Here is a 26,279-nt window from a genome sequence, read left to right on the forward strand (position 1 = left end):
GGGTCTCTAAGTCATTCTTTAAGAGCAGCGCATCCGTCATCTTTAGCTCATTTCTCAGTCTAGAGGCCACAGTGTCTCATGTCATATATTTCCACTCGTCCTGGACCTCCTGCTCTCCTCTCTCCAGAACCGATCGCCCCTGTGAGTTATATTCACCTATCAATAATCAATCCTCAGGGATACGGCTCCGGCGTGTCCCATAAAACCTGAATTTATGGAGCTGCTGGAAATTACAGACTTCTCTGGTCGCCTTCACTCATCTCACCCTGTCACACACATGGCTGTATGATATACTGACACCTTCTCTATCGCTTCAGTCTCCAGTTCACTTCCTCTTCTCTTATAATCTCTTCTGCCTGTTTATCATGTGTTAATCTGTTTACATGACATCTGACATTTCATTCTGGTTCGTTTAACTCTGATACATTTAATGATCTTCCAAATTTATGAGGAAAAATAGGTGAATTAATGTTGATGACAACTTGACTGTATGGGTTATGTACACAGTATCTATTTGTGAACATGAATTTCATTTCACAACTTTTTATTTAATAAATTGTCGCTGACTGGATTTCTGCAGTGCGTTGGTATAACCCGCACAAATAAATAACATTTATAGATGACTTCGATAATCGAAGAACAACTGGATGAGCATCAAACACATGCCAACACAAACAACAACAAATTATTCACAATGCTTCAGGTTATGATCACTGTATATTATTTGGCAGATTTGTACTTACTTTTATTTAAATAAAGACTCAATGTATACATTTGACTGAAAGGTGGTGGTGTCACAACAAATCTTACAAATCTTTGTCAAGAAGAAATTCAATTTATAAAAAATTTCTACATCCTCCATATGCTGCTCTGAAATGTTAAGGATCAGTCAAGTCTCTCTCTCTATCTCTCTGTCTCTCTCTCTCCGTCTATCTCTCTCTCTCTCTTTCTATATCTATCTCTCTCGCTCTGTCTCTCTCTCTCTCAAATCTTTTCTTCAGCTGTGTGTTAATCTCCTCGTGTCTCATCAGTGAAAAAGATTCTTTCTCTATTTCTCTATTTCATGTCTTTAGTTCTGTTGAGATTTGTATAATTCCTTTAACCACTGAAAGCTTTAAGGCTTTGAAACTTGAAATGGATTTATTTAAAAATCTTGCTGTGTAAGTGTTGGGAAAGACTTCAATTGTGTATTCACAGACATACTTGATTTAAACAGGTTGAATGTTTGGGTAACTTTTATGGTCTGCATTTAAAGGAAGAGGAGTTCCTCCTCCACTTTGACTGCTGTCTTATGTTCCTCTAGCTGCCAACTTGCCAAATATTGATGATGTTTAATGTTTAGCTTCGGCATTCCTTCATCTTCTCCTTGGGTGTGACACCAGTGATTTAGAGCAGTGTCTGCACCTCAGCTCTTGAGATAAGAGATGTCCACATTACAGAACTCTCATGAACTGTGAAACCAGCCAAACCCTGATCACTTGTTGACTATCAATCCAGTGACTTCAGTTTCTTTTCCAAAAAAACCTCCTTGCCCAAGAATTTTCCCTGTCTAATAGGATATACGATACGTTACCTTTTCACAAGATTGACTTGTGTTCCTGCTTATGTTGTGTGCATAAGCATTTTGCAGAGGTATACTAAGTTCAGATCTGTCTTGTGTTTCAAACAAGCACCTGAGGCAGTAGAAATCATCCTCACCTCCCTGTTCACAGAGCTGCTGAGCCAGAGCGTCCTTGAAGATGATCTGTCCTCGCTGCGTGGCTGTGGCCCTGAGGGACAGAAAGACAGGACAGGACAGGACAGAAATATTACAAAGTGTCAAAAGAAGGGGAGGGGAATAACACGCCCATCACCAAAAACAAGATTAGGTGCTTCAACTGGATGTGGATTCAACTTCTGGAGATAAAGACTTAAGATATCTCAGCTGTCTGAAGAAGGCATCGCACAAGTGTACCTCAAACACACCACACATGTGTCTGGATCAAAAACCCTCTGACATCTCACATCCCTGCATTTGAGAAATTCTTCCAAATAAAGGATTAAGTTCATGACTGTGTTCTGTTCTGGCTCATGTTTAAACAGACGTGTATTCCAGACTGTTTATTCATAACACACATTTCAACTAAACTAACTCTTTTAAGTTACTGAGTACCCTACAATCTCCACACTCACGAAATGTTCAACATCATAATGAATCGTTATAAAGATAAAAAATATGATTGGGGGTTGTTTGATAGCATAGCATCCCTGTATATTACCATTGTTGGTTGTTTGACAATGGCATTTGGACCCGGAAGCAATGGTGTGTGACTTCACACTCAACAGACAGATAGTCAGTTCTCAACTACATCCGCAGAAGGTTATACAGTTGTAATAACACATTCACATGACATCATGCTCTGAGTTTTATATGTGGCTCCACCTCCCTTATAATAATGATCCATTGTTTCATTTGGTTGACTCTGGTTTATGAAGGGTGAGAATTAACATTTTACTACACATGACATACAATTAAAGAAACATACAATTCGTGATTAGTTTCGCCTTCAGGTTACAGATTGAAAAAAGTGCTTCAAAAGATTCTTCGATGCCATAGAATAACCATTTGGAATAACCACTGAATGGATCTTCTATGGCATCACTGTGAAGAACCTTTGAAGCACCTTTATTTTCAAGAGTGTATGTCAGAATGATCTTATTCATGTGCACATTAACTCCACAGAAATATACAGATTAGATGAATGCCTTCCCATAATGTATGTACACACACACACACACACATGCTATGCACACACACGAACGCACATACACACACACACAAAAACACAAGCACGCGCATTCACGCAAACGCACACACACAGCCCATCTACTGAATACAAGAGCCTGTCATAAAGATCTCCAGCAGCTCTTTCATATCTGCTGTATCACATGTGGTTTTCTGTTGCTTGCAGATCAAAAGCTTTTCACAGAGTTTTAATAGAATCTGTCTCAAAACAGGCGCTGATTTCTGCTGTATATTCACAACCACTGATTGTTTGAAGAAGATTGAAATGAGTCATGTTTGAACGAAATATTAGTCTGTTTAAAAGACAGTAATGTCTCATTAAAAATATCAAGTGCTAAGAGAATTCATCATAGAAAGTGTAAAAGGACTGTGTGTGTATTTTTTGAAATCATGGCGAGCGTGTAAGCACGAGGTCAGAAGGAGTTTTACTTGACGCTTGTTTCACATTCACTCACAGTCAACTGACACCAAAAGCATTTATGGTTGTGAGGCATTTACGTTTCGGCTCTCATGAATAAACAAACAACATCTCATGAATAAATAACAAACTGAAAAGGGCAGAGATGTTGATGGGGAAAAAAAACAAAATCACATTCATCGTTCGGGGCTTGGTAAAGACAACTTTGGAAATGGGATTTATGAATAAAAGATGGAGTGTAATGAAGAGCAGTGGGTTATGTCGGAGCAAAGGACTTTAATATTTATGATGCTGACTCCCAGGCAGCTTGTTCACTAATATGTGTCTAATGCTCTTGTTCAAAGTGTCTGATGTCAAGAAAGATAAACACAATGTTTCAACATGCTAAGAAGAGAAGTCAGAACCTGCTGTAAATACTGCTGCCACCCGCTTTACAACCTTCAAAAGTCTGTTCTACAGACTCTGTTTCTATTAATATTACTTAACATTTAAAGATTCAAAATGAGTATGTGATTATTACTCATTATTCAGGGGAAAACACATCTATATGTACACTGAACATGTGCTGCAGTGATATGATGATATTCTCATCACGCTACAGTGGGACCATTTGTGTGACAGCAGTTAAGTTGTGTTGTTTAAGAACACTTGTTTTATTTTATTTTTTTATGGTGACTGACGGAAACCATCGCTTAAGTTTGGAGTTAAAATAAAATCAGCGATTAACTGAGAGGATCACCTTGACAAAAATGAATGACTCAAGGACATGCTGGTGATGTTCATTTGTCCACCAGTGTTTACACTCGCAGGTTTTGTGAAGTGATATCATCTGGATGAACAGGGTGCCGGATCAGGACACACATGGTAATGCCACATTATTATCTGCTGCAGATGGCCAGATGCATTTGGATCATAACAATTGTTCAATCAAGTGTTTGTGAAGCGATAGATGAAAACATGTTACCTTAAATCTCTAATGTCACTCTTCTGTCTATGTAAGCTCGAGTCAGATGATGAACAGTATCACTTAAGGAGTAATTGACTCTGGTCCGTTCAATTGTTCAAAAGTTAATGCACAGCCCGAGGTGGTGCTGTGGCCTTGAAGCGGAGTGTGCATTAACTATTGGATTATTTAACGGACCAGAGTCAATTATTCTGTTTATACCATGGTAACCACACCACAGTACATTAATCAAATGTGACCCTGGATCACAAAACCAGTCTCAAGTAGCACTGAAACATTTTTAGTAAAGCCAAAATTACATTGTATGGGTCAAAATTATTGATTTTTTTTTGGCAAAAATCACGAGGAAATTAAGTAAAGATCATGTTCCATAAAGATGTTTTGTACATTTCCTACCGTAAATATATAAAAACTATTTTTGTGAGTGGATGGCCTGCTACAGTGCACCTGATTAACAACTTCAAAGGCGATTTTCTCAATATTTTAATTTTTTTGCACCCTCCGCATCCTGAGTTTTAAACAATTGTATCTCTACCAGATATTGCCTAACAAACCACACATCGATTGAAAGTTTAACTATTCCACTTTCAGATTATGTAAAAATCTCAATTTCGAAAAATTGACCCAATGAATGTTTGTCATGTTATCCTCTTTAAAATGCTGTTGATGGTAGGACTACTTTCTTGTGCTTCTCATTTCTGTTAGAGCAAATGGAGTCGGAAGTGCTTTGTTTATTGAAAAGAAACTGCAGGTGTTTCCATGAACAGTAAAGTTTGAGATGATAAAGGTCAGATGAAGAACATCTGATGGTGTGTGAGGTGAGGGTCTGTAGGCGACATTATAATCTCTGTTGTTTAAACTTGAAGTGATGTGGAACTGTAATGTGGTCCACACACCTGGAACACCTTCATAGGGGTGCATTTACTGAAAGTTAATACAAACCAATAGAACGCTTGTCAACCAATCAGATTGAAGCATTCAACAGCCCCGAGGTATAATTCTGGATAAGTTTCTTCAGGTACACATTGAATGAGGAGGGTGGCAAAACCATATACATTTTCTGTCTGAGCACATTTACTTCTTGACGTTTCGAAGACTGATCTATTGCAGCGCTCGCTTAACCAGCCTTCAAATTGGAATAAATCTGGTGATCCAGAACGTCTGGTGTTCAGTCAAGCAGAGCCCTTCACACCTCACTGACTGGCTGTACCTCCCACATTAAATTTAAAATTCTGACACTGGACCCCACACGCTACCTCAAAACACGTCTACAGCAGCGTCAGCCTGATACTTTACTACACGAAAAATACAATCACCTTCGAAACATTCACCAGTTCTCTTCCTCCAGCGTCACCAACAACAGATGCGCTTTCTCTTTCACTCACCACTTTCTTTGTTTTTGTTTTTTTAAACGAGCTCAGATACTAAAATGGTTTCAGGTCTGATCATGAAATATAATCTTGCTCTAAAACTGATTCTTGGAATCTGCTGTTGTGTTTTTATGTCATTTTGTGTTCATCACTATCTTTGTGCCTCAAAATCTACAGTGTTCTTCATCTTAAAAAAAGAATCAAATTGTATATTAAGCATGTGTTTATAAAGCAAAAGATTTATGAAGCATCTGCTATTGTTTGTGTAACGTTGCATTACACACAGGGAAGCAGACAATCTATTCATTTCTCCATTGCCTTTCCCTGACACACACACACATCAGCCATAAGTGTAAATAAAGTGACAGAGTGTCATTGGAAAACAGGTAATTATGGTGAATAGTTCACATGATTACATGTCGCTGTCCTCATAAAAACACACGCGTGACAGCTAAAGCATGAGACCTCTCCACTGATCACCGCTACAGGGCAATACATTTACTCACACACACACACATTCACGCACGCACATTCACCCACACACTACACACACACACACACATACAGGGCTTTCCCTACGGTCGCGTAACACCCGCTATTAAAAGCTCATCTCGTTCCTCCCCCAAAGCCCAAATATTCCTCCGTTTTCTAATCATGATGAATAACAGAATTACAGTGCCAGTTCTGCGTCCTTTAAAAGCAGAGACCTAACAGCCTGATTGATCTCTGCGCTTGAGCAGCAGCTGGGATGCTGAAGAAGAGTAATCCATCAGCAAAACACAAAACAATATTTAGTGTCCTCTCATCTCATTTGGTCGTGAAACTCTGTTGATTAAATTAGCACGTGTTCTTAAATGAAGCGAGTGTGAGGGAGGAAGCGCCGGTTGTGGATAGCGTCCCTCGGCACATGCACATTTAATGAGCGTTTAGAGGAGACTTCCAGGGAGTTGTTGGCAAATTACCTCCACATTATAGCAATGGAAGTCATAGAAGGAAAGGTGAAAAGCAAATGACCTTGACAACAGTTAAGAGCTCATTACAAACAAGCCCATTAGTGCCTCATATCACTTTCTACTGGCATTACAGACAAGGGCGTCTGGTCTATTATCACTGCATCTGTTCTCTGGGCCAGGGACTATCCTGTACAGATCAATCATGTTACACGCATTTAAGACACATGTCTAAGTAGACGTATCTTCGGAATAATGTGCGGACCACTTTTGGGCACCCATAAGTTTGTTTACCTCAACCTGAACATGTGCTGCTCAACCTGCAGGATTAGGACCAAAGCTAGACAAATCCTCATCTAAACACTGACCAACACAACCTCCACAAGGCTCAGAGCCATGCACATCCACAGGCATACATGACCACTCATATACGTTTCTTTGGTCACTTCCGAATTTTGCCCAGCAAGAGCTACCACTGGATCCCAGAACACACGACATCCACAATGGAAATTCTCTCGCTAGGTCATTTCATCTCATTCTACTTCATGAAAACCTTGTCTGACATTTGTTTATAATGCACAAGTCTCTTTCTAGGAAAGGGTAATTTACCAGAGAACATAACAGCAGGAATATTTGAATGCCCTGAACAGATGGGTGCCTCATAAATGGCCCAGACTGCATTCCATGTCGATGAATCACAATAACACAAAAATCACAGCTTTTATGGGGAATGAATGTGAAACGTGTGAATGGCGGGGTGATGAGCGAGGGGCTGTGGATTAAACATTCAGCCTTGAACGCTCTCTGAACGTGACGGACAGGCGCGAGGACACATGCACATGCGTGCTCCACGCAGGGCCTCTCGCCAGGGAGACCAAATTCTACCCTTCAGAGCCAAAGCTGTCAACCCTCGGCCTCGCTTTCCAAGATTTGTACGACAGCACGTCACCAATCCTGAAAAAATGAGCGTCTGCTCTGAGGAGCTCTGCAGAACAAAAGCAGCATATCTGAGATTTCCAGGGAATACGCAGGCGGATTTTCTCTGGCGGATGCATTCGTCTTCGCTTCTATTTGTTATTGTTTGCCTCAATATCAGCGGAGAAATGTGCATTTTTACCCTTGATGTCAGGCTGGAGTGTGTCTGTATATCTCCACAGGGACATCCAGTGCCTTGACAACGTCCTTGTACAGAATATTCCCGAAATAAAACATTGTCTGAGCGCTCCAGCTGTATTTTGGGATAGTTTTTGAACATTATGTCTTGGTGGCCAACAAATGATGTTTTTTTTTTAACCAAAACTGCACGAGAAAATATTGTGCTCAGTTCTCGTGTGGTGTACCAACAGAAAGAGGAAAGTCATTTAAAAAAGTATAGCTAAATTGCTCAAAATTAACATTTTAACCCTCCATAAGAGATCTGAAGCCTCACAGTATTCACATACACTATGTGGACAAAAGTAGGCTATGGACTGGTTGCCCAAGATGGCACCGGTGAGCTTTTGCGACACCAGGTTCCACAGACTAATGTCCAGTCGTATAACACTATCGAGTTTTTTTGGCTTGAAGAAGTGCTCAGTAATGTAAAGAGGATCAGTCATATCGCTGATATATTATTGTTACATATTGATTTAAAAAAAATCCACCTTTTTCCCACACAGTGTTATATCTCTCTCGATGTAAGTTTTGCACTTCATGAATTTTATTCACCAAACATGGATGAGGACAAGCTATATACGTTTGATAAAATACATTTAGATTCTGAAATGATAGCATAGTGCTTGGTGAGGCATCACTGAAGTCATGACAACAGGACGCATCTCTCTATGAGCACTCTTCAGCTGCAGCGCGACAAAGAAAAACTGTTCTGATTGGTTGTGTTTTGGGATTGATTGTTACGTCTGCTCCTTTTCCGAATTTGGTATGGACAAACAAATTGCTTATCGCAGGAATCTCATGGCATCACGTTTGGTTAGTATGCGGTGTTAGGTGAGTGCATACATTGTTTAAGATGATGAGGGATGAGAACTCCTGGCCAGCAGCCTTGTGAAAATAAGAGACAACCTGGAGTGCATCCGGAGCTTGAAAAACTGTACAAATGTTCATTGTTAATTATTACAGGGAATCATTATTATTACTGTCAATGTCAATAATAGGCACAATTGCACTTATAAATGTGACACATGCCGGTGAAAACCAGGCTTAAGTCTTAAAATCTAGCATCAGAGTTTGATTTTAACCAAGGGGACCTATTTTCATGATCTAAGCTCATGGTCTAAAGTGCAGGGCACAAGTGCACTCAGGGCGTGTCCGAATCCACTTTTGCTAGTTAAAAAGCAGGAAAAGAGTCAGATATTTACATTATACTCCATTTATTGTTATATTGGCATGTAAGTGAGCTGCTGCTCTTCCCTCTGTGTAATAAATAAAGGGAAAGTGCATTGAGGACCCGCCCACAGTCACATTTTCTACTAAGGCCCTCTTTAAATAACAACAAAAATATTGCGGCATTGACTTTCGAGCAGGTTCGATTTGGTCTATGGCACAGTCTATTTTAGTTCCTCAGAATGGCAACTCGGCAACAACGCACCTGAAAACACCTCTTTTTTAGACCAACATGGACATTTAAACAGCGCAGTGCAGGACAGGAGAATAGGAACTGCGTCAGGCTGAAACTAGCAAAAACACTTGAGCTGTGCCTTGCGCCGGGTGTATGATTGGGCCCATTATGATTTACTGTAAGTCTGTGATTTTGCCTTAGTCAGTCAAAATCAAACTATAAAATCAAGATATAAAGATTACACTTACATTCTTAAATTACGCTATAGGCCCTGATGGAAAAAACAATAGATCCCTGCCCAAAACACAACAGAACATTGAATGGATTTAATGGTTAAAATGGGAACTGTATTGGATTTAATGGAAACTATAATGGTGTCTACTGGATTGTGTTGGTGGCATGTTATCTGGCAAATGAGACTCATTAGAACATCATTTAATGCTGTTAGAATATGCCCCAAACCATGTCCAAAAGTTGAAAATGTAGGATTTATAATGGCATTTTAAAGGAAACCACTAACAATTTGTGATGGTTTCAAATTTTTTGGCAGGGTGAGTTTATGTATAAATCACAAATAAATGACCGTAGCTGGGTTTTCACAGACTGGATCACTAATGTGCATCAAAAAAGTGTGTTAGGGATTGTATATGTATATCTTCTATTCTAAAGGTAATTCTTAACTGGCTGAGTTAGACAGGGATTAACAAAAATAGTAAATCCCGGCTCTCATTGACTGTTAAAGCCTTATAATAAATTACTTACAATGAATTGATATGTTAAGCAGTCTTTCAGAATGCTCATAATTACACCCTGTATGCTCTGGTGAGTGTGGTGCTGCTCATGGGGTGATAATGTGGGACGGGGGAAGATGAGGCCGGGTTGGAAAAATCACAGCACTCACTACCAAAAACTAGACTACACAACTGGAAGTCTTTTTCAGTATTCTGCATGTTTGGGATTGAGGGACAGTGTTTTGGTTTGTTTGGGTGTAGACAACTAGTATTTTGGCTTAATTTAACAAATCTTATTAATCATCAGTTTACGATCTACAAACGGATGAGCCCGAAATATAAAAACAATGCTTTCTGGACATATTTGCAGATCTAATCTGTGAGATAACAACTCTTTCTATTCCTTTGGGATTATGAGACAATTTACTAGCCATATTTGTGCTGTTTCAGGGATGAACCTCCTTCCAGATTCTGTCTGTTTGTTTCATTGCAAAAATGTAGATAGGTGTTCTTGTGATTGGATGAATAACTCACATGAAGTTGACACAGCCTGTCCCGGGTGGAGGGGCGATCCAAATGAAGCTCAGGCTAGTGGACGGCAGGTGACTGACGTGTGATGCCACTACGCTGCACACAAACTGAGTCCCGAACTGCCGGTCGGACATCACACCTGAGTCAAACACACACACACACACGTGTGAGGAGATGTAATGCAATAATGATGTCATACAATCACATAAACAAAAAGTCTTTTCAATAAATGCTTCACATTCTCAACAAACCTTCATGATAAAACAACAACAAAGATGACAAATAACATATAAAGATAAAATAGCAGCAGTAACAGTTACGGAAATAAATATTCATTCATGGTTTTATTTGACAAATCAAAAACAACAACAAAATATTCATTTGAATAATCTCAACCATGGTAACAAATGGACTCATTTTGTTTTCTTTATGTAATGATGTCTAAAATAAAGTGATGTATGTCTTCTCATGCAGTAGAGCACTTTCAGAAGCTCTTAAAAGATGTCAACACATGATAACGCTTCGATCATTTCATCATCCCATCAGTGTCCTGACTGAAGGAAAGAAGAAAACCTTATAATAGACTGACCACATGAAGAAACTGTGAAGAAGGATTGCCTCGAGGGTTCTAAGCAAGCATTATTTGAAATCAAAAGTTTTTATATAAATATATGTAATTCTTGTTAATGGATGATGAATGTAGGGGGGCACGGTGGCTTAGTGGTTAGCACGTTCGCCTCACACCTCCAGGGTTGCGGGTTCGATTCCCGCTTCCGACTTGTGTGTGTGGAGTTTGCATGTTCTCCCCGTGCCTCGGGGGTTCCCTCCGGGTACTCCGGTTTCCTCCCCTGGTCCAAAGACATGCATGGTAGGTTGATTGGCATCTCTGGAAAAAATTGTCCGTAGGGTGTGAGTGCGTGAGTGCGTGAGTGAGTGAGTGAGTGTGTGTGCCCTGCGATGGGTTGGCACTCCATCCAGGGTGTATCCTGCCTTGATGCCCGATGACTCCTGAGATAGGCGCAGGCTCCCCGTGACCCGAGGTAGTTCGGATAAGCAGTAGAAAATGGATGGATGGATGATGAATGTGGTTGTAGCAGCATTTCTTTGATGATTTGTATTTAATTCTTACTTTTATCGTAATATAGTCTGACTGAAATCAAATAGACACCAAAGTACTTTTTTAAGGCTAATGTGCAATCCATGATATTATTGAGAGGTCTCTGCTTACATTCTCATCTTCTGTGACCTCTCAAATTATATGAAATAGACTATTACTAATTCACATCTGAATCACAATTTGAGAGTTCAGTTGTGACTGAAACAATTCAAACTAACAGACGGTTCTTCATACAGCTAGTGTCCATCATGTCTCTGAATGTATTTATTGACAGACTAACAGTATACCATGTGTTTGTTACTCTATTATAGTATAATGCCCAGTGTTTCCCCTACCATTATATAAGGGGGGCGCCCCGCCCTCCTAACGGCTCGCCCCGCCACCCTTGGACGTCAAGTAAATTTGATTTGATTTTCTTTAAAGCGCCAGATTACAATTTGTTATTTTATTAAACAAACTAAATAACCCTTAAGTAATATGTTATTTATCTTATTTCCACGATGGCATGTCTTTTCTGTCTGTGTTTGCGCGTTTACAATTATCCCAATGAGTGCGCACACGCGCTCACACAAACAAACATGCGGACAGAGAGCGCGCGGCGGGAAATATGTCGCTTCAATCAGATGAAAACCAAATGAAAATATTTGCGTTTTTTAAGCGCTCACAGGGAACTGAAGATGGCAAAACTCACTCCACTGCGAGTCGCACCCGGAGTAGCTCTCCTGCTCCAAGTCTAAGTGTTGCGCATCCTGCCCCTGACAAGCATCAAAAGTCCATTCATCACCGGATGGCGGTTAAAATGTATATTAATGAATAACATGCCGCTTACTATTTACATATGTGTGTTTAAAATGTTTTTAGTCAGAACATTGTAAATCTGCTGATTAAATAAGACAAGAGATATTTAATACGCTATGCAGATGGCTCCGTGTTGTTTGGGAATGTCACGTGATGACGTTCAGAACAGCGCACGTGATGACGTTCAGAACAGCGTCTGCGCAGGATTATTCTCCAATAAATGCTTCATAGAAATTAAACCGTCTCACAAAAAAAGCCCATTTAAAATTAGTTTATCATATAAAGGTATTAACTAACATTAACGAACAATGAATGAGTGAGTATTTATAAATCTTTTTTTAGATCTTTACTTTTTTAAGCTCTGGCCCATTAATATTAACAAATACTTCTATACATTTAACAAAGGTTATTTGCCAAAGTCAATTTTTAAAAGATTTAAATACATTTATTTATATTTATATATAACATTTTTTCAATTTTACAAAGCATTACCCTCCCAGACAATCAATGTATGTGACTAGATAGATAGATAGATAGATAGCACATAAAGAATGAAAAGGAAATTATTTCTCGTCAATTTTCCCCAACCAACATTTTGACAGTTTTTTTTGACAAATTAATTATAATCATATATTTTAATAACATACATGACATTATATTTACAAAGAATTAAAACAATTTGCCTGTTCGTGACATTTGAACATAATTTCTTACCTTAAAACCAGTATATACAAGTAAACTTTAATAAGTAAATAGCTTTCCTCGCCGAAAGTGTGCATTCATTAAAAATGAGCTAATAAAATATTTGAAATTCACATTTCATGTCTATTTTTTCTCTCATGTGGCAAGTAGTTGTGTAATAAGCAGGAAAATGTACAAGCAGCCAGCTGTTATCGTGAAATAAACCCTCAAGTGTGATAGAAGACCCTCCGCTTCACGTCCCGATCACACTGAGGGGATTATTTCTGACATAACAACCGGCTGCCTGTACATTATCTCTAACTTGTTTAAGGGGTTGTTTTGTCATTTTTTCTGTACAGCTGCTTTAAAATGATACAAATTGGAAAGATACACTTGACTTGACATAATAAACCTCTCGTGTAGCAGTGAAATAATGCCACCAGTCTAAGCCAAGCTATGAACAATGTTCTTTCACATGCAGATATTAGACCAGAGAGCCGTCTCTCGTGATTAATGACAGTGAACTTCCACGGCCCACCCGCACTTCAGCTAAAAGAAATGTTCGACATCGATTTTGAACTTCATTCTATAGGCTCAGAAGTAATTTCCTGTGCACATGGCTGTAAGTGAGAGGAAAGCTGATTTGGCACAGAGCAGATGGGCACAGACTGGCACACATGACGCTCACTGGTGCTCATTAATATGCACATTTAGCATTTCAGCTCAACACACATCAATGCCATGGAGCTGACTGCTTACTGTCAACTGTGCCATGAATTCTGATAAGACACGTACAGACTAAAATGCACTGCAAGCCATTTCGGATGAAAGCCTCGGGCGAATAAATGTAAATGTAATGAGGGCACTATGGCTGATGACGTTTCATTAGCACTCTACATCAGCAGATCGCTAGTACAACCAAAAGCTGTACAGCATGTGTGAAGCAATAATACTATAATACAAAAGAGGGTTAGGGGACACGAGTAGATGGGAAAGGGCCTTTCTGTTCTGTCTGTCCGCCACCCACGTGGTCATTTCTCTCTCTCTGACAGTACCCCATCTCATCATCCGTTTTAACAGGCCATAATGAAACAGCAGGGTATGAATATTTATCAAACACACAATTTATCAATGTCTGGTTCAGCCATCATCAAGAGAGAACTCTTAAAAAAGAATATGAACTAAAAAACAAACGCAAAAAGAAGGCGTGCTTGATAATGTTGTATAACAAATAATGCAGTTGTCGTTGACGTGGAAGAATTGAATGTGCCCAAAAGCTGCTTTGTGCCCCTGAGAAACTGACCCGAGGTCAACTTGCAGCCGGGGTCAGTGCAGAAACTAGAAGTCCAAAAGCATTTTCATCACTTGGCAACAATTTCCTGCATTGCCATTGGTCCATTTCATAATATGCCAATCATTGTATACTCTCATTGTCACACCGATGACAGAAGTGCTCTTTGTGTTGCCAAGAAGAAGCTGTGTGCCCGATTCGGAGATGCAGGGTGCCCGTGGCCGGTGCGAGAGACCGAGACAATGAGCAGAGAATTATTGGCCAGAAGACAATTCGACCACCTGGGGGATGTTTAGAATCATACATAGCTTTTATTCGTTGCACAATATTTTACGCTTGACTACTGTAAATGGCTTTGGAAAGGATTGATAATTGTTGCAGAATATAGATGATGACCCTGCTCAGATGTTTACCAGTAGTCACCTGAGAGAGATCTTTTGAAAACAGTTGATCATGAGAGAGATTGTCAACATTAAATCCAGCTTCACTAGGATTCTTAAATTAGATCCTTACATAAAACATCAATAAGTTGTCCTTTCATACATCAACTAATAATTTGTTACATTTTCTATAAAGCTTTCTTGAGACTCAAGCGCTTTACATGGAAGGAGGAATCTCCTCAAACACCAACAATGTGCAGCATCCACCTGGACGAAAACACATCTTAGACATATTTTCTCTTATGATCAGGTCATCTGACTTTACGAATGATCATATTCATCATGCTTTCTCTTTACGTTAACATTGTTTGGTGGTGCGTCTGTATCTGCCTTTTTTGCAGGATAGTCTGAATGGCATGGTAGGTTTTCACAGTGCATTTCTAGATTAATTTCAATTAAAATGAATCAAATAATAAATAATTAAACCGAGAGTGCAGTCATGACCACACATCTAATGAAGCTGACATATACGAATCTGATTAAAGAGAATGTGGACTAAATAAATAAGATCATAGTTTCTCTGCTGAGTAAGTGAGTTCAATAAATATGTTCAATTACTCAATATAGTACATACATTTTAAAACAATAGGATTTTCTTAAACTCTTTGAAAATGTTGCACAGCAAGGCCAGAGATTTAAAGAGGACATCTGATGTCCTTGATCCACAAAATTATAGACCTATTTCAGTAATAAGTGTTATTGCTAAAATATTTGAGAAATTCATATATGAACAGATATTCACATATTTTCAAAATAATAATGTTTTATAGCCTTTCCAGTCAGGGTTTCAACTAAATTATTCAACAACAAGTACTCCTTTGAAATTGACCAATGATATACTCTTGGCATTTGACCATGGTGATTTCACTGGGGCCATTTTTATTGACCCAAAAAAGCCTTTTGACCATAGTGGATCATTATTTATTATTAGATAAGCTTTATTCAGTCGGGTTTTCCTGCAAGGTTTTATGGTTCAATTCTTATTTACATAATAGAAGACAATGGGTTTATGTTTATAAGTTTATATTCACGTGTTCTCCTGAGCAGATAATGAAGATAGCAGGGGTAGTAAAAGAATGCTTGTTTGGCATGCTGTCTGGGGAGCGGGTTCCGAGCTCGCCGGTTCCATCCCATCCTGGAACGCTCCCACCCCCAAAAGGGGTGAGCGCGCCGAGCTCGGAAACGGCCGAACCCAGAACTCACCCTCTGGAGTTCTGCTATCAACAAGAGCTCAAGTAGTGGAGCTGGGGAGGTGGTGGGATGTGTAATCCTTTAGAGATGGCTTCAGGTAAGAATCCTTGTCTACTTATGTGCTGGTCCTCTTGAGCTGATAGTGTAGAGTCCATGATTGCTGATTGCGAACCAGCCGGTCTTATTATATAATCTGGCTTCTCCCGAACTTTGTTAATCGATAGTCATCCATTAACATCATTTTAAATGTGTGCAAGGGATAGTTTACCCAATTTTTTTTATTCGGTCATCAATTGCTCACCTTCAAGTTGTTCAAAACCTGTGTAAATGTATTTGTTCTGCTAAACAAAACAGGAGGTGCTGGAGGCGGTCAGTGGGACTGAACTACAGCATGAGCCCACAATACATCATCGGATTAATCCCTTGGTGTTTTTTATATTATGCACGTACACACTGATTGCCAACAAAGAACGAACATATGGCTTAGTTTGACTTATTGTGCCATTACTATTGAAAATTTAAACTCCTTTTTGGAAACATTAGACACAGTTGCTCCTCTGCGTTTAAAGAAGATAAAAAATGGCAGCCCAACACCGTGGTATAATGAACACACTCTAGAAGTGCAACTAGAAGTGAAACTTGCTGAACAAACTAACTACAGCATCCCTAAGGAGAAATTGCAATTATTTTCTACAGTAGATCACGATGAACTGTCTAAAATCATTAGATCATCTAAATCAACAACATGCATGCTAGACCCTATACCTACAAAACTACTGAAAGAAATGCTCCCAGAAATTAAAGATCCTCTTCTTAGTATTATTAACTCATCTCTGACATAAGGACATGTGCCTAAAGCATTTAAGGTGGCTGTTATAAGGCCCCTTGTCAAAAAACCCAAAATCGACCCAAGAGAACTAGGGAATTACAGGCCTATATAGAATTTACCTTTTATATCTAAAGTTCTGGAAAAAGTAGTTTCAAGTCAGTTATTGTCACGATCCAGGTCGGGTCGGGACATCTTCTGCACGTGGGTGTGTTGTTTTTGTCGAGCACGAGGCTGGTTACTCGCTGACCACGTGCTCAGTGTCTGCGTCACTCTCCCCGCCCCGTGTTTCCCTAGGATTCACCAACACGGGTGATTTTCCACTCACGCTCACACACCTGTTTACTATTCCTCATCTAGCTTATTACCTCTTCCACACCTGTTAGCCATTTGCTCTAGTTAAGCTTCCTATATTATCCCCCTGTGTCTTTTGTCTGACCGTTGCTTCTTGCCAGTTCAGACTGCCCTAGATGTAACTGTGGCTTGTCTAACGAAGTCTTATTATTCCTGTCTAGTCTGTCTTGTTGATAAGCTATCACAATTTCTAGAGCTACTCACCACTTCCACATCTTGCCCTGTGAGAACTACTGCTCGGCGGCACCTGTTTCCACGTCTAATCTTTTGGGATTATTCCTACAGCTTGAACTGACGCCCCAGGACTACTCTTCCGTATCTCATGAACTCTCGCACGGGATTGAGTTGATCTTCCACTACAGGTTTGCCGGTATCCGGGATTCTCTCCTCCCACTGTGGATTAAAGCCCCAGCCTTTTGGACTTTTTAATGTGCTATTGACTTTATTCCCTAAATAAAGAACATTTCTCACCCCGCATTTGGGTCTCATCTGTGTTCGACCATGACAGAACGGTCAGGTCGATGTTGCCGATCTTACCGGGGTCCCGGGTGAATATCATGATCTTCGCACCGTGTTCTGCAAATCCCGTGCCATGTCTCTTCCTCCTCATCGACCCTACGACTGCGCCATTGATCTTCTCCCAGGCACTTCTCTGCCCAGGGGTCGACTATTTTCCCTATCTGCTCATGAAAGAGAGGCCATGGCGAAGTATATACGTACATCTCTCAATGCCGGGCTCATTCTCCCTTCCTCCTCGCCAGCCGGAGCGGGTTTCTTCTTTGTACAGAAGGACGGCTCCCTGCGCCCTTGTATTGACTATCGAGGTTTGAATGAGATTACAGTAAAAAACAAATTCCCCTTACCTTTAATGTTGTCTGCCTTCGAACTGTTACAGGGAGCTCGGGTCTTTACCAAGCTAGACCTCTGCAACACATACCATCTGGTTCGCATCCGCGAGGGGGACGAGTGGAAGATGGCGTTTAATACACCATCGGGACACTACGAGTACTTGGTTATTCCATTTGGTCTAACCATTGCTCCGGCCATTTTCCAGGGTCTCATTAATGACGTGCTGGGTGATATGATTAATCTGTTCGTCTTCGTGTACCTGGACGACATTTTGATTTTTTTTTTCCGCTTCTCTCTCTCTCCGGTGTCTTCTTGAGAACCAATTATTTGTCAAGGCGGAGAAGTGCGAGTTCCACCCCGATACGGTTTCGTTCCTCGGCCATGTGATCTCTCCTTGGGGCATTGGACCGGACGACTCCAAGGTCAAGGCTGTCGCCTCATGGCCAGTTCCCGACTCTCGTAAGGCGTCGCAGCGGTTCCTGGGGTTCGCCAACTTCTATAGGCATTTCATCCGGGGCTTCGGTCAAGTGGCCGCACCGCTCACTGCATTAACCTCCTATAAGATCCCATTCGGTTGGAACACTCTTGCTCAGGTAGCCTTTGAAAAACTTAAGTCCCGTTTTGTCTCTGCACCTGTGCTCTGTTTTCCAGACCCGGATCGCCAGGCGCAGTCTTGTCCCAACGTGCCGGCCATGATGAGAAGGTGCACCCCTGTGCCTTTTTCTCCCATCGCCTCAGCACTGCCGAACGGAACAATGATATCGGCAACAGAGAGCTGCTGGCGGTTCGGTTAGCATTGGGGGAGTGGCGCCACTGGCTGGAAGGAGCTACGCAACCTTTTTTGGTCTGGACGGACCGCAAGAATTTGGAATATGTCTGTTCAGCCAAAAGGTTGAATTCACGGCAGGCTCGCCGGGCACTGTTTCTTGGCAGATTCCACTTCACTCTCTCGTACCGGCCCGGCTCTAAAAACATCAAGCCGGACGCCCTCTCCCGCCTGTTCGAGGAGCCAGGTAGAGAGAATTCCGCCGACCCCATCCTTCCTAGGGAGAGGGTCGTCGGGGCCCTTGCCTGGGACATCGAACGACTAGTAGAGGAGGCCGGCCATGAGGTGCAAGTGCCAGATGGCTGCCCTGCGGGTCGGCTGTTCGTGCCCGCTCCATTACTGCAGTCCTCCAGTGGTGTCACTCCAAGGTTGGTCGGCCATCCAGGAATCAAGGGGACCCTGGCGTCCGTACACCAGCGGTTTTGGTGGCCATATACCACCAACGATGTCAGACAGTTCGTGTTGGCTTGCCCGGTCTGTGCACGAAGTAAGACCACCCGTCATCCACCCACAGGCCTGCTCCGCCCCCTCCCTATTCCCTCCCGGCCATGGTCTCACATAGCCCTGGATTTTGTCACTGGCCATCCCCTGTCTAGAGGGTGCACTGTGATTCTCACGGTGGTGGACCGTTTTTCCAAAGCGGCTCATTTTGTCCCCCTCCCTAAACTTCCTTCGGCCCGAGAGATGGCTCAACTGATGGTGGATCACGTCTTCCAACTACACGGTCTTCCACTTGATGTTGTTTCCGATAGGGGTCCTCAGTTTACCTCTCGGTTTTGGAAGGAATTCTGTCGACAGATCGGGGCCTCAGCGAGTCTGTCTTCAGGTTTCCACCCTCAGACCAATGGACAATGTGAGCGAGCCAACCAGGATCTCGGGCGGAGACTCCGCTGTCTGTCATCTAACAACACTATCTCCTGGAGCCAACAGCTCTCTTGGGTGGAATACACCCACAACTCCCTCCCCGCCTCTGCCACAAGTATGTCCCCTTTTGAATGTGCACTTGGTTATCAACCACCTCTGTTTCCTTCCCAGGAACTCGATGCTCCGATCACCAAGGTGGTTAACCCGGTAGCCTTACGGCTCAAGCTCCCTCCGACTCTTGGTCGAGTTCACCCTGTGTTCCACGTATCCAGGGTCAAGCCTTTCGTCACCTCACCTCAATCCGGCTAGCTCCCAACCCACCCCTCCCCCGCCTCGACTGGTGGACGGCGTTCCCGTTTACTCCGTCAAGAAGTTACTTGATGTCCGATAAGCTATCACAATTTCAAGAGCTACTCACCACTTCCACATCTTGCCCTGTGAGAACTACTGCTCGGCGGCACCTGTTTCCACGTCTAATCTTTTGGGATTATTCCTTCAGCTCGAACTGATGCCCCAGGACTACTCTTCTGTATCTCACGAACTCTCGCACGGGATTGAATTGATCTTCCACTACAGGTTTGCCGGTATCCGGGATTCTCTCCTCCCACTGTGGATTAAAGCCCCAGCCTTTTGGACTTTTTATTGTGCTATTGACTTTATTCCCTAAATAAAGAACATTTCTCACCCCGCATTTAGGTCTCATCTGTGTTCGACCATGACAAGTTATGCTCCGTCCTCCAAAGGAATGACATTAATGAAGAATTCGAGCATGTCACAGTACAGAGACTGCTTTGATCAGTTACAAATGATCTGCTTTTTGCGTCAGACCGTGGCTGTATTTAGTTATTGGTGCTGCTAGACCTTAGTGCTGCATTTGACACCATTGACCACAGCATACTCCTACATAGACTCGAAAATTACGTTGGCATTAACGGAATATTATTTAAATGGTTTAAATCTTATTTAACTCACCGTTTTCAATTTGTAGAAATAAACAATGAGGTGTCCCGCAAATCGCAAGTCCAGTACGGTGTACCACAGGGCTGAGTCTTAGGGCCTCTGCTCTTCGCATTATACATTCTAACTCTAGGAGATATAATAAAGCAACCCGGAATTAGCTTTCACTGTTATGCTGATGATACTCAACTTTATATTTCCTCAAAGCCTCATGAAACCCAGCAGTTCCATCGAATAATGGAATGCATAGTCGATTTAAAAAAACTGGATTAGTAACAATTTTTTTACTACTGAACTCGGACAAAACTGAAGTGTTACTTACTGGACCAAAAACCGCCATACGTAACAACCAAGAATATTGCTTAACTATTGACGGATGCTCCATAAAATTCTAATCGTCAGCTAAGAATCTTGGCGTATTCGATAGTAATCTGTCATTTGAGAGTCATGTTGCCAACACATGTGAAAATTGCATTTTTCCATTTTAAGAATATATCTAAACTATGTCATATGCTGTCACTGTCAGATCCAGAGAAGTTAATTCAGGTGTCCTGTCAGTTGGCAATACCTAGAATTTCAAAATCAAGTGCAGGTGGTAGATCCTTTTCTTATCTAGTGCCTAAATTTTGGAATATTCTTGCCTGCACTATCCGGGAGGCAGACACACTCTGTCCGTTTAAATCTAGACTAAAGACTCATCTTTTCAATCTTGCATACACTACACTTCCAAATCCTCAGAGGATTTAGGCTGCATTATTTAGATCAACCGGAAACAGGAACACATCCAACAACAAATGATGTACTTGTTGCATCAAAGAGTGCAGAACAGTACTCTACTCTCTCTACTGTCTCTTTGTTCCAAGGTTACCGCAGGATGCAGTTCATGCCCAGACCTGATGGCAGAATGGGAAGCGGTGACCTGACAATAGCTGAAATGATAGAGCTGGATAAAGGATGCGGCGACTTGACACGATTTCACTACAAAATTTCAAATGCTATTAGATTGTTAATCCATCCATCCATTTTCTACCGCTGTATCCGAACTACCTCGGGTCACGGGGAGCCTGCGCCTATCTCAGGAGTCATCGGGCATCAAGGCAGGATACACCCTGGATGGAGTGCCAACCCATCGCAGGGCACACACACTCACTCATTCACTCACCAACTCACACCCTACGGACAATTTTTCCAGAGATGCCAATGCCACACACACAAGTCGGAAGCGGGAATCGAACCCCCAACTCTGGAGGTGTGAGGCAAACGTGCTAACCACTAAGCCACCGTGCCCCCCTAGATTGTTATTGATAATCTTAAATCTATAATTTAACTTATTAGTAATTTTATTTATTTTTTATTTAGCCTTGTTGTGCAAGCACTGTTGAGCTTGTGCAGAGGCAGCAGCTTTTGCCAGAGGGGAACTGGAATCCCCTGGTTGGGTCTGGGTTCTCCTGAGGCTTTTTTTCTCGATTGGAGTTTTGGGTTCCTCGCCACCATTTGCATGCTGTTTTGCACTATTTGCCTGGCCGGGGGGCTGCTTTAGAATTCAGAAGTTTTACATGATTAATATTGCATATAGGAAATAATAGTCCGTTTAATAATTGACCAGTGTTTCTCTCTCCTTTATCTTAAATGTGTGCTTTCACTGTGTGTGTGTGCGACTCTAGTGTGTTTGCGTGTGTGCGTCTATGTCAATATGTGTAAGTATGTATGCATATTGTGTGTGTGGAGCATTTGTATGTCTGTCTTTTGTGTTTTCACCTTTTTCTTGTTTTTACAGGTATATGACTTTAGTTGTTTTACTTGTAGTCAATGTGTCTCATATACAGCTTCTTTGTAATAATGACAATTGTAAAAAGCGCTATATAAACAAAAGTTGAGTTGAGTAGTGGAGTAGGCGGGGCGAGACTGTGAGTCGAGGCCGGTGAGTGAGTGTTAATTAGCGTAGGCTGTGCGCGCACCGGTCCCGTATCACGGAGGAGACCAGACAGTCGAGGAGAGAGGACCAGGCCTGGGTTTATGTTGTGGTTTGTAATTCATCAGCAGTCGTCCGTGAGGGGCTGCCGGCTGTCTTTAACACTCTTATTATTTGATTAAATGTTTAAATGTTTGCCGGTTCCAGTCTCCTTTCTTCCTTCTTAGCGAACTTTATTACAGCCATCTATCAGTTTCAAACAATTCAGCGTTATATCCACAGTTTATATAACATCCGTCACTGAAATGCAATGAACAAACAAAAACACCTAAACTTCACTATCTCAAGAGTAACCAGCTGCAGCTGCAGGTCCACAGCGCAGACAATCTAGATGGTAAGCGGGACTCGCTCGTCCGTTGGTGTGTGCGGACTCTTTCTTTCGCCTTATCATGCTTTTCTGGGAGAATTGCCCAGTTAAAGGAATAGACTTTAAGAAAACTTTCCAAAACAGGTTGGAATGCTGGAGGAGTGTATCAAGCACCGAAATAATAGTCATAGGTCCAACTCGTTTTAACAAGTTGACCATGTTAAGCAGGAGAAGACAGCAGGTTTGACACTGTAAAGAAGTCAGAATGCATGAAACAGCATGTTATCGCACCTTTATAATTGCTCTGGAACTGTTTGCTTTACTAAATTCTTCAGTATATCTCATATTGTTTTCAAAATAACAAAACATGATAAAAACAAATATCAGTATCTTTTCAGTATTTTTCTTCTACTCCCCTAATCAGAAAGATTTTGGGGGGAAAGCTTTTAAGTACAAGGCTCCTGATTAGTCTGTCAGTTATTTGTTTATTGTCCCTTGCCTATTGTATTTGAATTACTCCATGTAATGGTATGTTTGGTGTTGTAGTGAATGAACCATAAATCACCCTTAAGGCCTTGGCCCTGCACCCTTCTGAACTGCCTTTAGGGTCTCCCTGTGTCCTGCGGAAAGGAAGTCACTTCATATTGTGTGCCATCAGTTCAGGGGTGTCCAAAGTCGGTCCTGGTGGGTTCGTGTCCTGCATAGTTTTGCTTCAACTCACCTTGACACACCAGTCTGGAAGTTTCTGGTCTGCCTAGTGAGACCTTGATTAGCTGCTTCAGGTGTTTTTAAAGCTAAACTCTCCTCAGCTAAATCTTGTTGTCCCTCCAGGTCTGACTTGAGCCCTGCACTATTTGGAAAAGTGACTTAAGAGGTCCAGGAATGACATATAAAGAAGAAGAGTTTGTAGTATTTCTGAAGAGCTGCTTTCTGCAGATTCCTTTGTTCAGAAGACCAGAGAAACTGGGTACATATGGTTCTCATCATTCTTTTGTTCTGCTGTCATCGTGTCACGATCCCGTCTGTTCCCCTGCCTGCAATCACTACCCGGACTCTAGCTCCCATTATCCTTTGGAGCCGTCAGCCATATCACACCTGTTTTCCACTGTTCCAGTTCAATTAGTTATCTATGACCTGTGTATTATTTACCTGGTGTTTTTAACTTCCTCATTTTTTTTCTTTTTGTTGTCTGGTATTATTTGTATATGTGGATTACCAGAGTTTGCATTTTTAAAGATCCTTTTGCTTATGGAATCCTGTTTAAACCTTTTATCAGTTTTACCTAACTGTGACACATTGGTCAGATGTGGAATTTTCAATCTTTTGTCGGTGTGTCATGTTAGTTTGCATTTGGCATTGCTCATTTATGGGATTATTGCTTTGCACCAATTGTATGCCTCCTCCTGCACTTTTTCTCATCTTCATATGCTAAATAGGATCGTCTCCCTAAGTGTCAGAAGGAACTGGTGTGTAGAAGAACCCAGAAGTTGAAATGAAAGAGAGAAGCAATGTCAAAAGTCAGTCGATGAGCCACAGGGTGAGTTCCATCCCTGACACAGCCGAAGCTCTCTCCTGCAGGCACTCCTGAGAGACATTAACTCTACTTTGAAGTTTAATTTAACATGACTTCTCAACTGATCGCATGAGTTTGAAATTAATTAATGTGATTTGACTTGTGCTAATTTCTGAAGGCCAAAAAGCAGCGCTCCCTACGGAGGCTCGCAAACAAACGCAGGACTGCCCGCTGGCTGGCGGAGACATCACACTCCGAGGAGACACAGAGCCATCGAGACAGGTGGGGCACAGGCAAGCCCCCCGGAGAACGGGCCACATCTGACGCCCGTCGAGCACATGTTTCCCCCAGAGATTTAGGCAAACTGCTTTCTGACAGTTTCATGCCAACAGGCGCCAACGTGTAATTAACAAACCAGGACGATGTTGCCAACACGTGAAGAATGTCATTTCTTCATCATTCAACAACATTTGGGTCACTGTTGCCGGCATGATGCCTTATATAAAGCACACAACATGATGATCTCCTCGAGTGGATAGGCTTTTAGAGCAAGAAATTTGAGAATAGTTTTGCTTTCAGCCGAGTCATTTAAACCTTTGGAGAGTGCACCTCATTTCTCTTTTCCATTAAAAGCCTCTTCAAATGGCTCTTTTTCTGTGGTACTCAGAGGATCTTTAAAAATTGAAGAGAAACTGAAAGCGCATCTTGCAAAACTGGTCTTCATGACAAAAGAGGAGTCGGGCAGACAGAGAGAGCCAGCGAGAGTAATGGGGATATCTTTAACATCTGTGTGCAGGACTGTAGTCTCTACCTCAAAAGTGAGTCATTATGTAGCAGTGGATGAAGAAGCAGTGCCCACACACACACACACACACACACACGTGCGCACACGCCTACTGATTTCCATACACACTTACAGTCTCTGTTCCTTCCCTCCTCTCTCTTACCTTAAACTCCTTTTCTTTAACACTCATAAGCTCTGTGGTTCCGTTTCGACTGCTTAGTAATACTGAATAAAAATCATTTACTCTATAAGCATGCTTCAAGATTAGAGACGTTTGCTGGATTTGCAATTTTAATCAAATAAATCAAATCTGGCTTAATTCAGTGATTGTAAGCGGTAGTTAACAGTACAGACGGCAAAAAGAAATGTTCAGTAATAGAGAATGTATAGGAAAAAGCTTAAAGTAAAACAATTGTTTTATAAATTTCATCGGACGCACAAAATACAACAAATCCACAGGCCCGGACACAGAGAGAGAGAGAGAGAGAGAGAGAGAGAGAGAGAGAGAGAGAGAGAGAGAGAGAGATGTCACATCTGCTCATGAGCTCATGAAACATCTGCTCATGAAACATCAGCTCGCTGTGTGAAAGGATTCTGTCTCAGTCAATAAACATGCAGAAAGAAATGTCAAACTATATGGTTTGAAGAATTTTCATGAGAGAGGTTTAATCATGAGACAGAAAAAAATGTGACATTTGTTCTGTCTAAAGCTGGTTTTCATCACAGGACACTGTAAGAACACCACGAGAAAACACAGTGATAATAAAAACTATAAAATCTCATGATGACACAGTCATGAATATATACACACATGAAACTGTATTGATGTGCAGTCACACTGTACAAAAGCAATGAATGAGGTGGAAAATTATTTACCTTTTCATCCCAAATGTATTCTATATTTCTATTTGAAATGAACACATTTACTTTGACTCACTGAAATCTTTTAATGCATTTTCACAATTTTAGAACATTTTAACACTGTCATGGGTGTAATAATGACTTGAAAACAATTTAAATAATTAATTTTACTACAATTTTAGAACATGTATAAGCAATTACTCTATTTCAGAATATTTCTGCCCCTATTTTAACAAGTATGAAAATCAATGGTAAAGTTTAGATTTTAAAGATATCTACATAATTATTATGTGCCCTATCCTCTCGACCTTAAAAAAATAATCATGGTATTGTTCATTTTTT

The 26,279-nt window shown here is 41.3% G+C and overlaps 1 protein-coding gene across 3 annotated transcripts in view; it reads right to left on the reverse strand.

Annotated features, from left to right (window-relative positions):
- Nucleotides 1-26,279, reverse strand: part of reln (reelin) — a 123,230-nt gene that overhangs the window by 67,031 nt on the left and 29,920 nt on the right. For all 3 annotated transcript variants that reach the window (XM_056765591.1, XM_056765590.1, XM_056765589.1), the window contains exons 3-4: nucleotides 10,310-10,445; nucleotides 1,699-1,769 (exon numbers count right to left, since the gene is read on the reverse strand). In XM_056765591.1, coding sequence (XP_056621569.1) covers nucleotides 1,699-1,769; nucleotides 10,310-10,445 — 207 coding nt within the window. The remainder of the gene's footprint in view (nucleotides 1-1,698; nucleotides 1,770-10,309; nucleotides 10,446-26,279) is intronic.

The sequence above is a fragment of the Triplophysa dalaica genome, chromosome 14 (assembly GCF_015846415.1).
Source record: "Triplophysa dalaica isolate WHDGS20190420 chromosome 14, ASM1584641v1, whole genome shotgun sequence".
Lineage (NCBI taxonomy): Eukaryota > Metazoa > Chordata > Actinopteri > Cypriniformes > Nemacheilidae > Triplophysa > Triplophysa dalaica.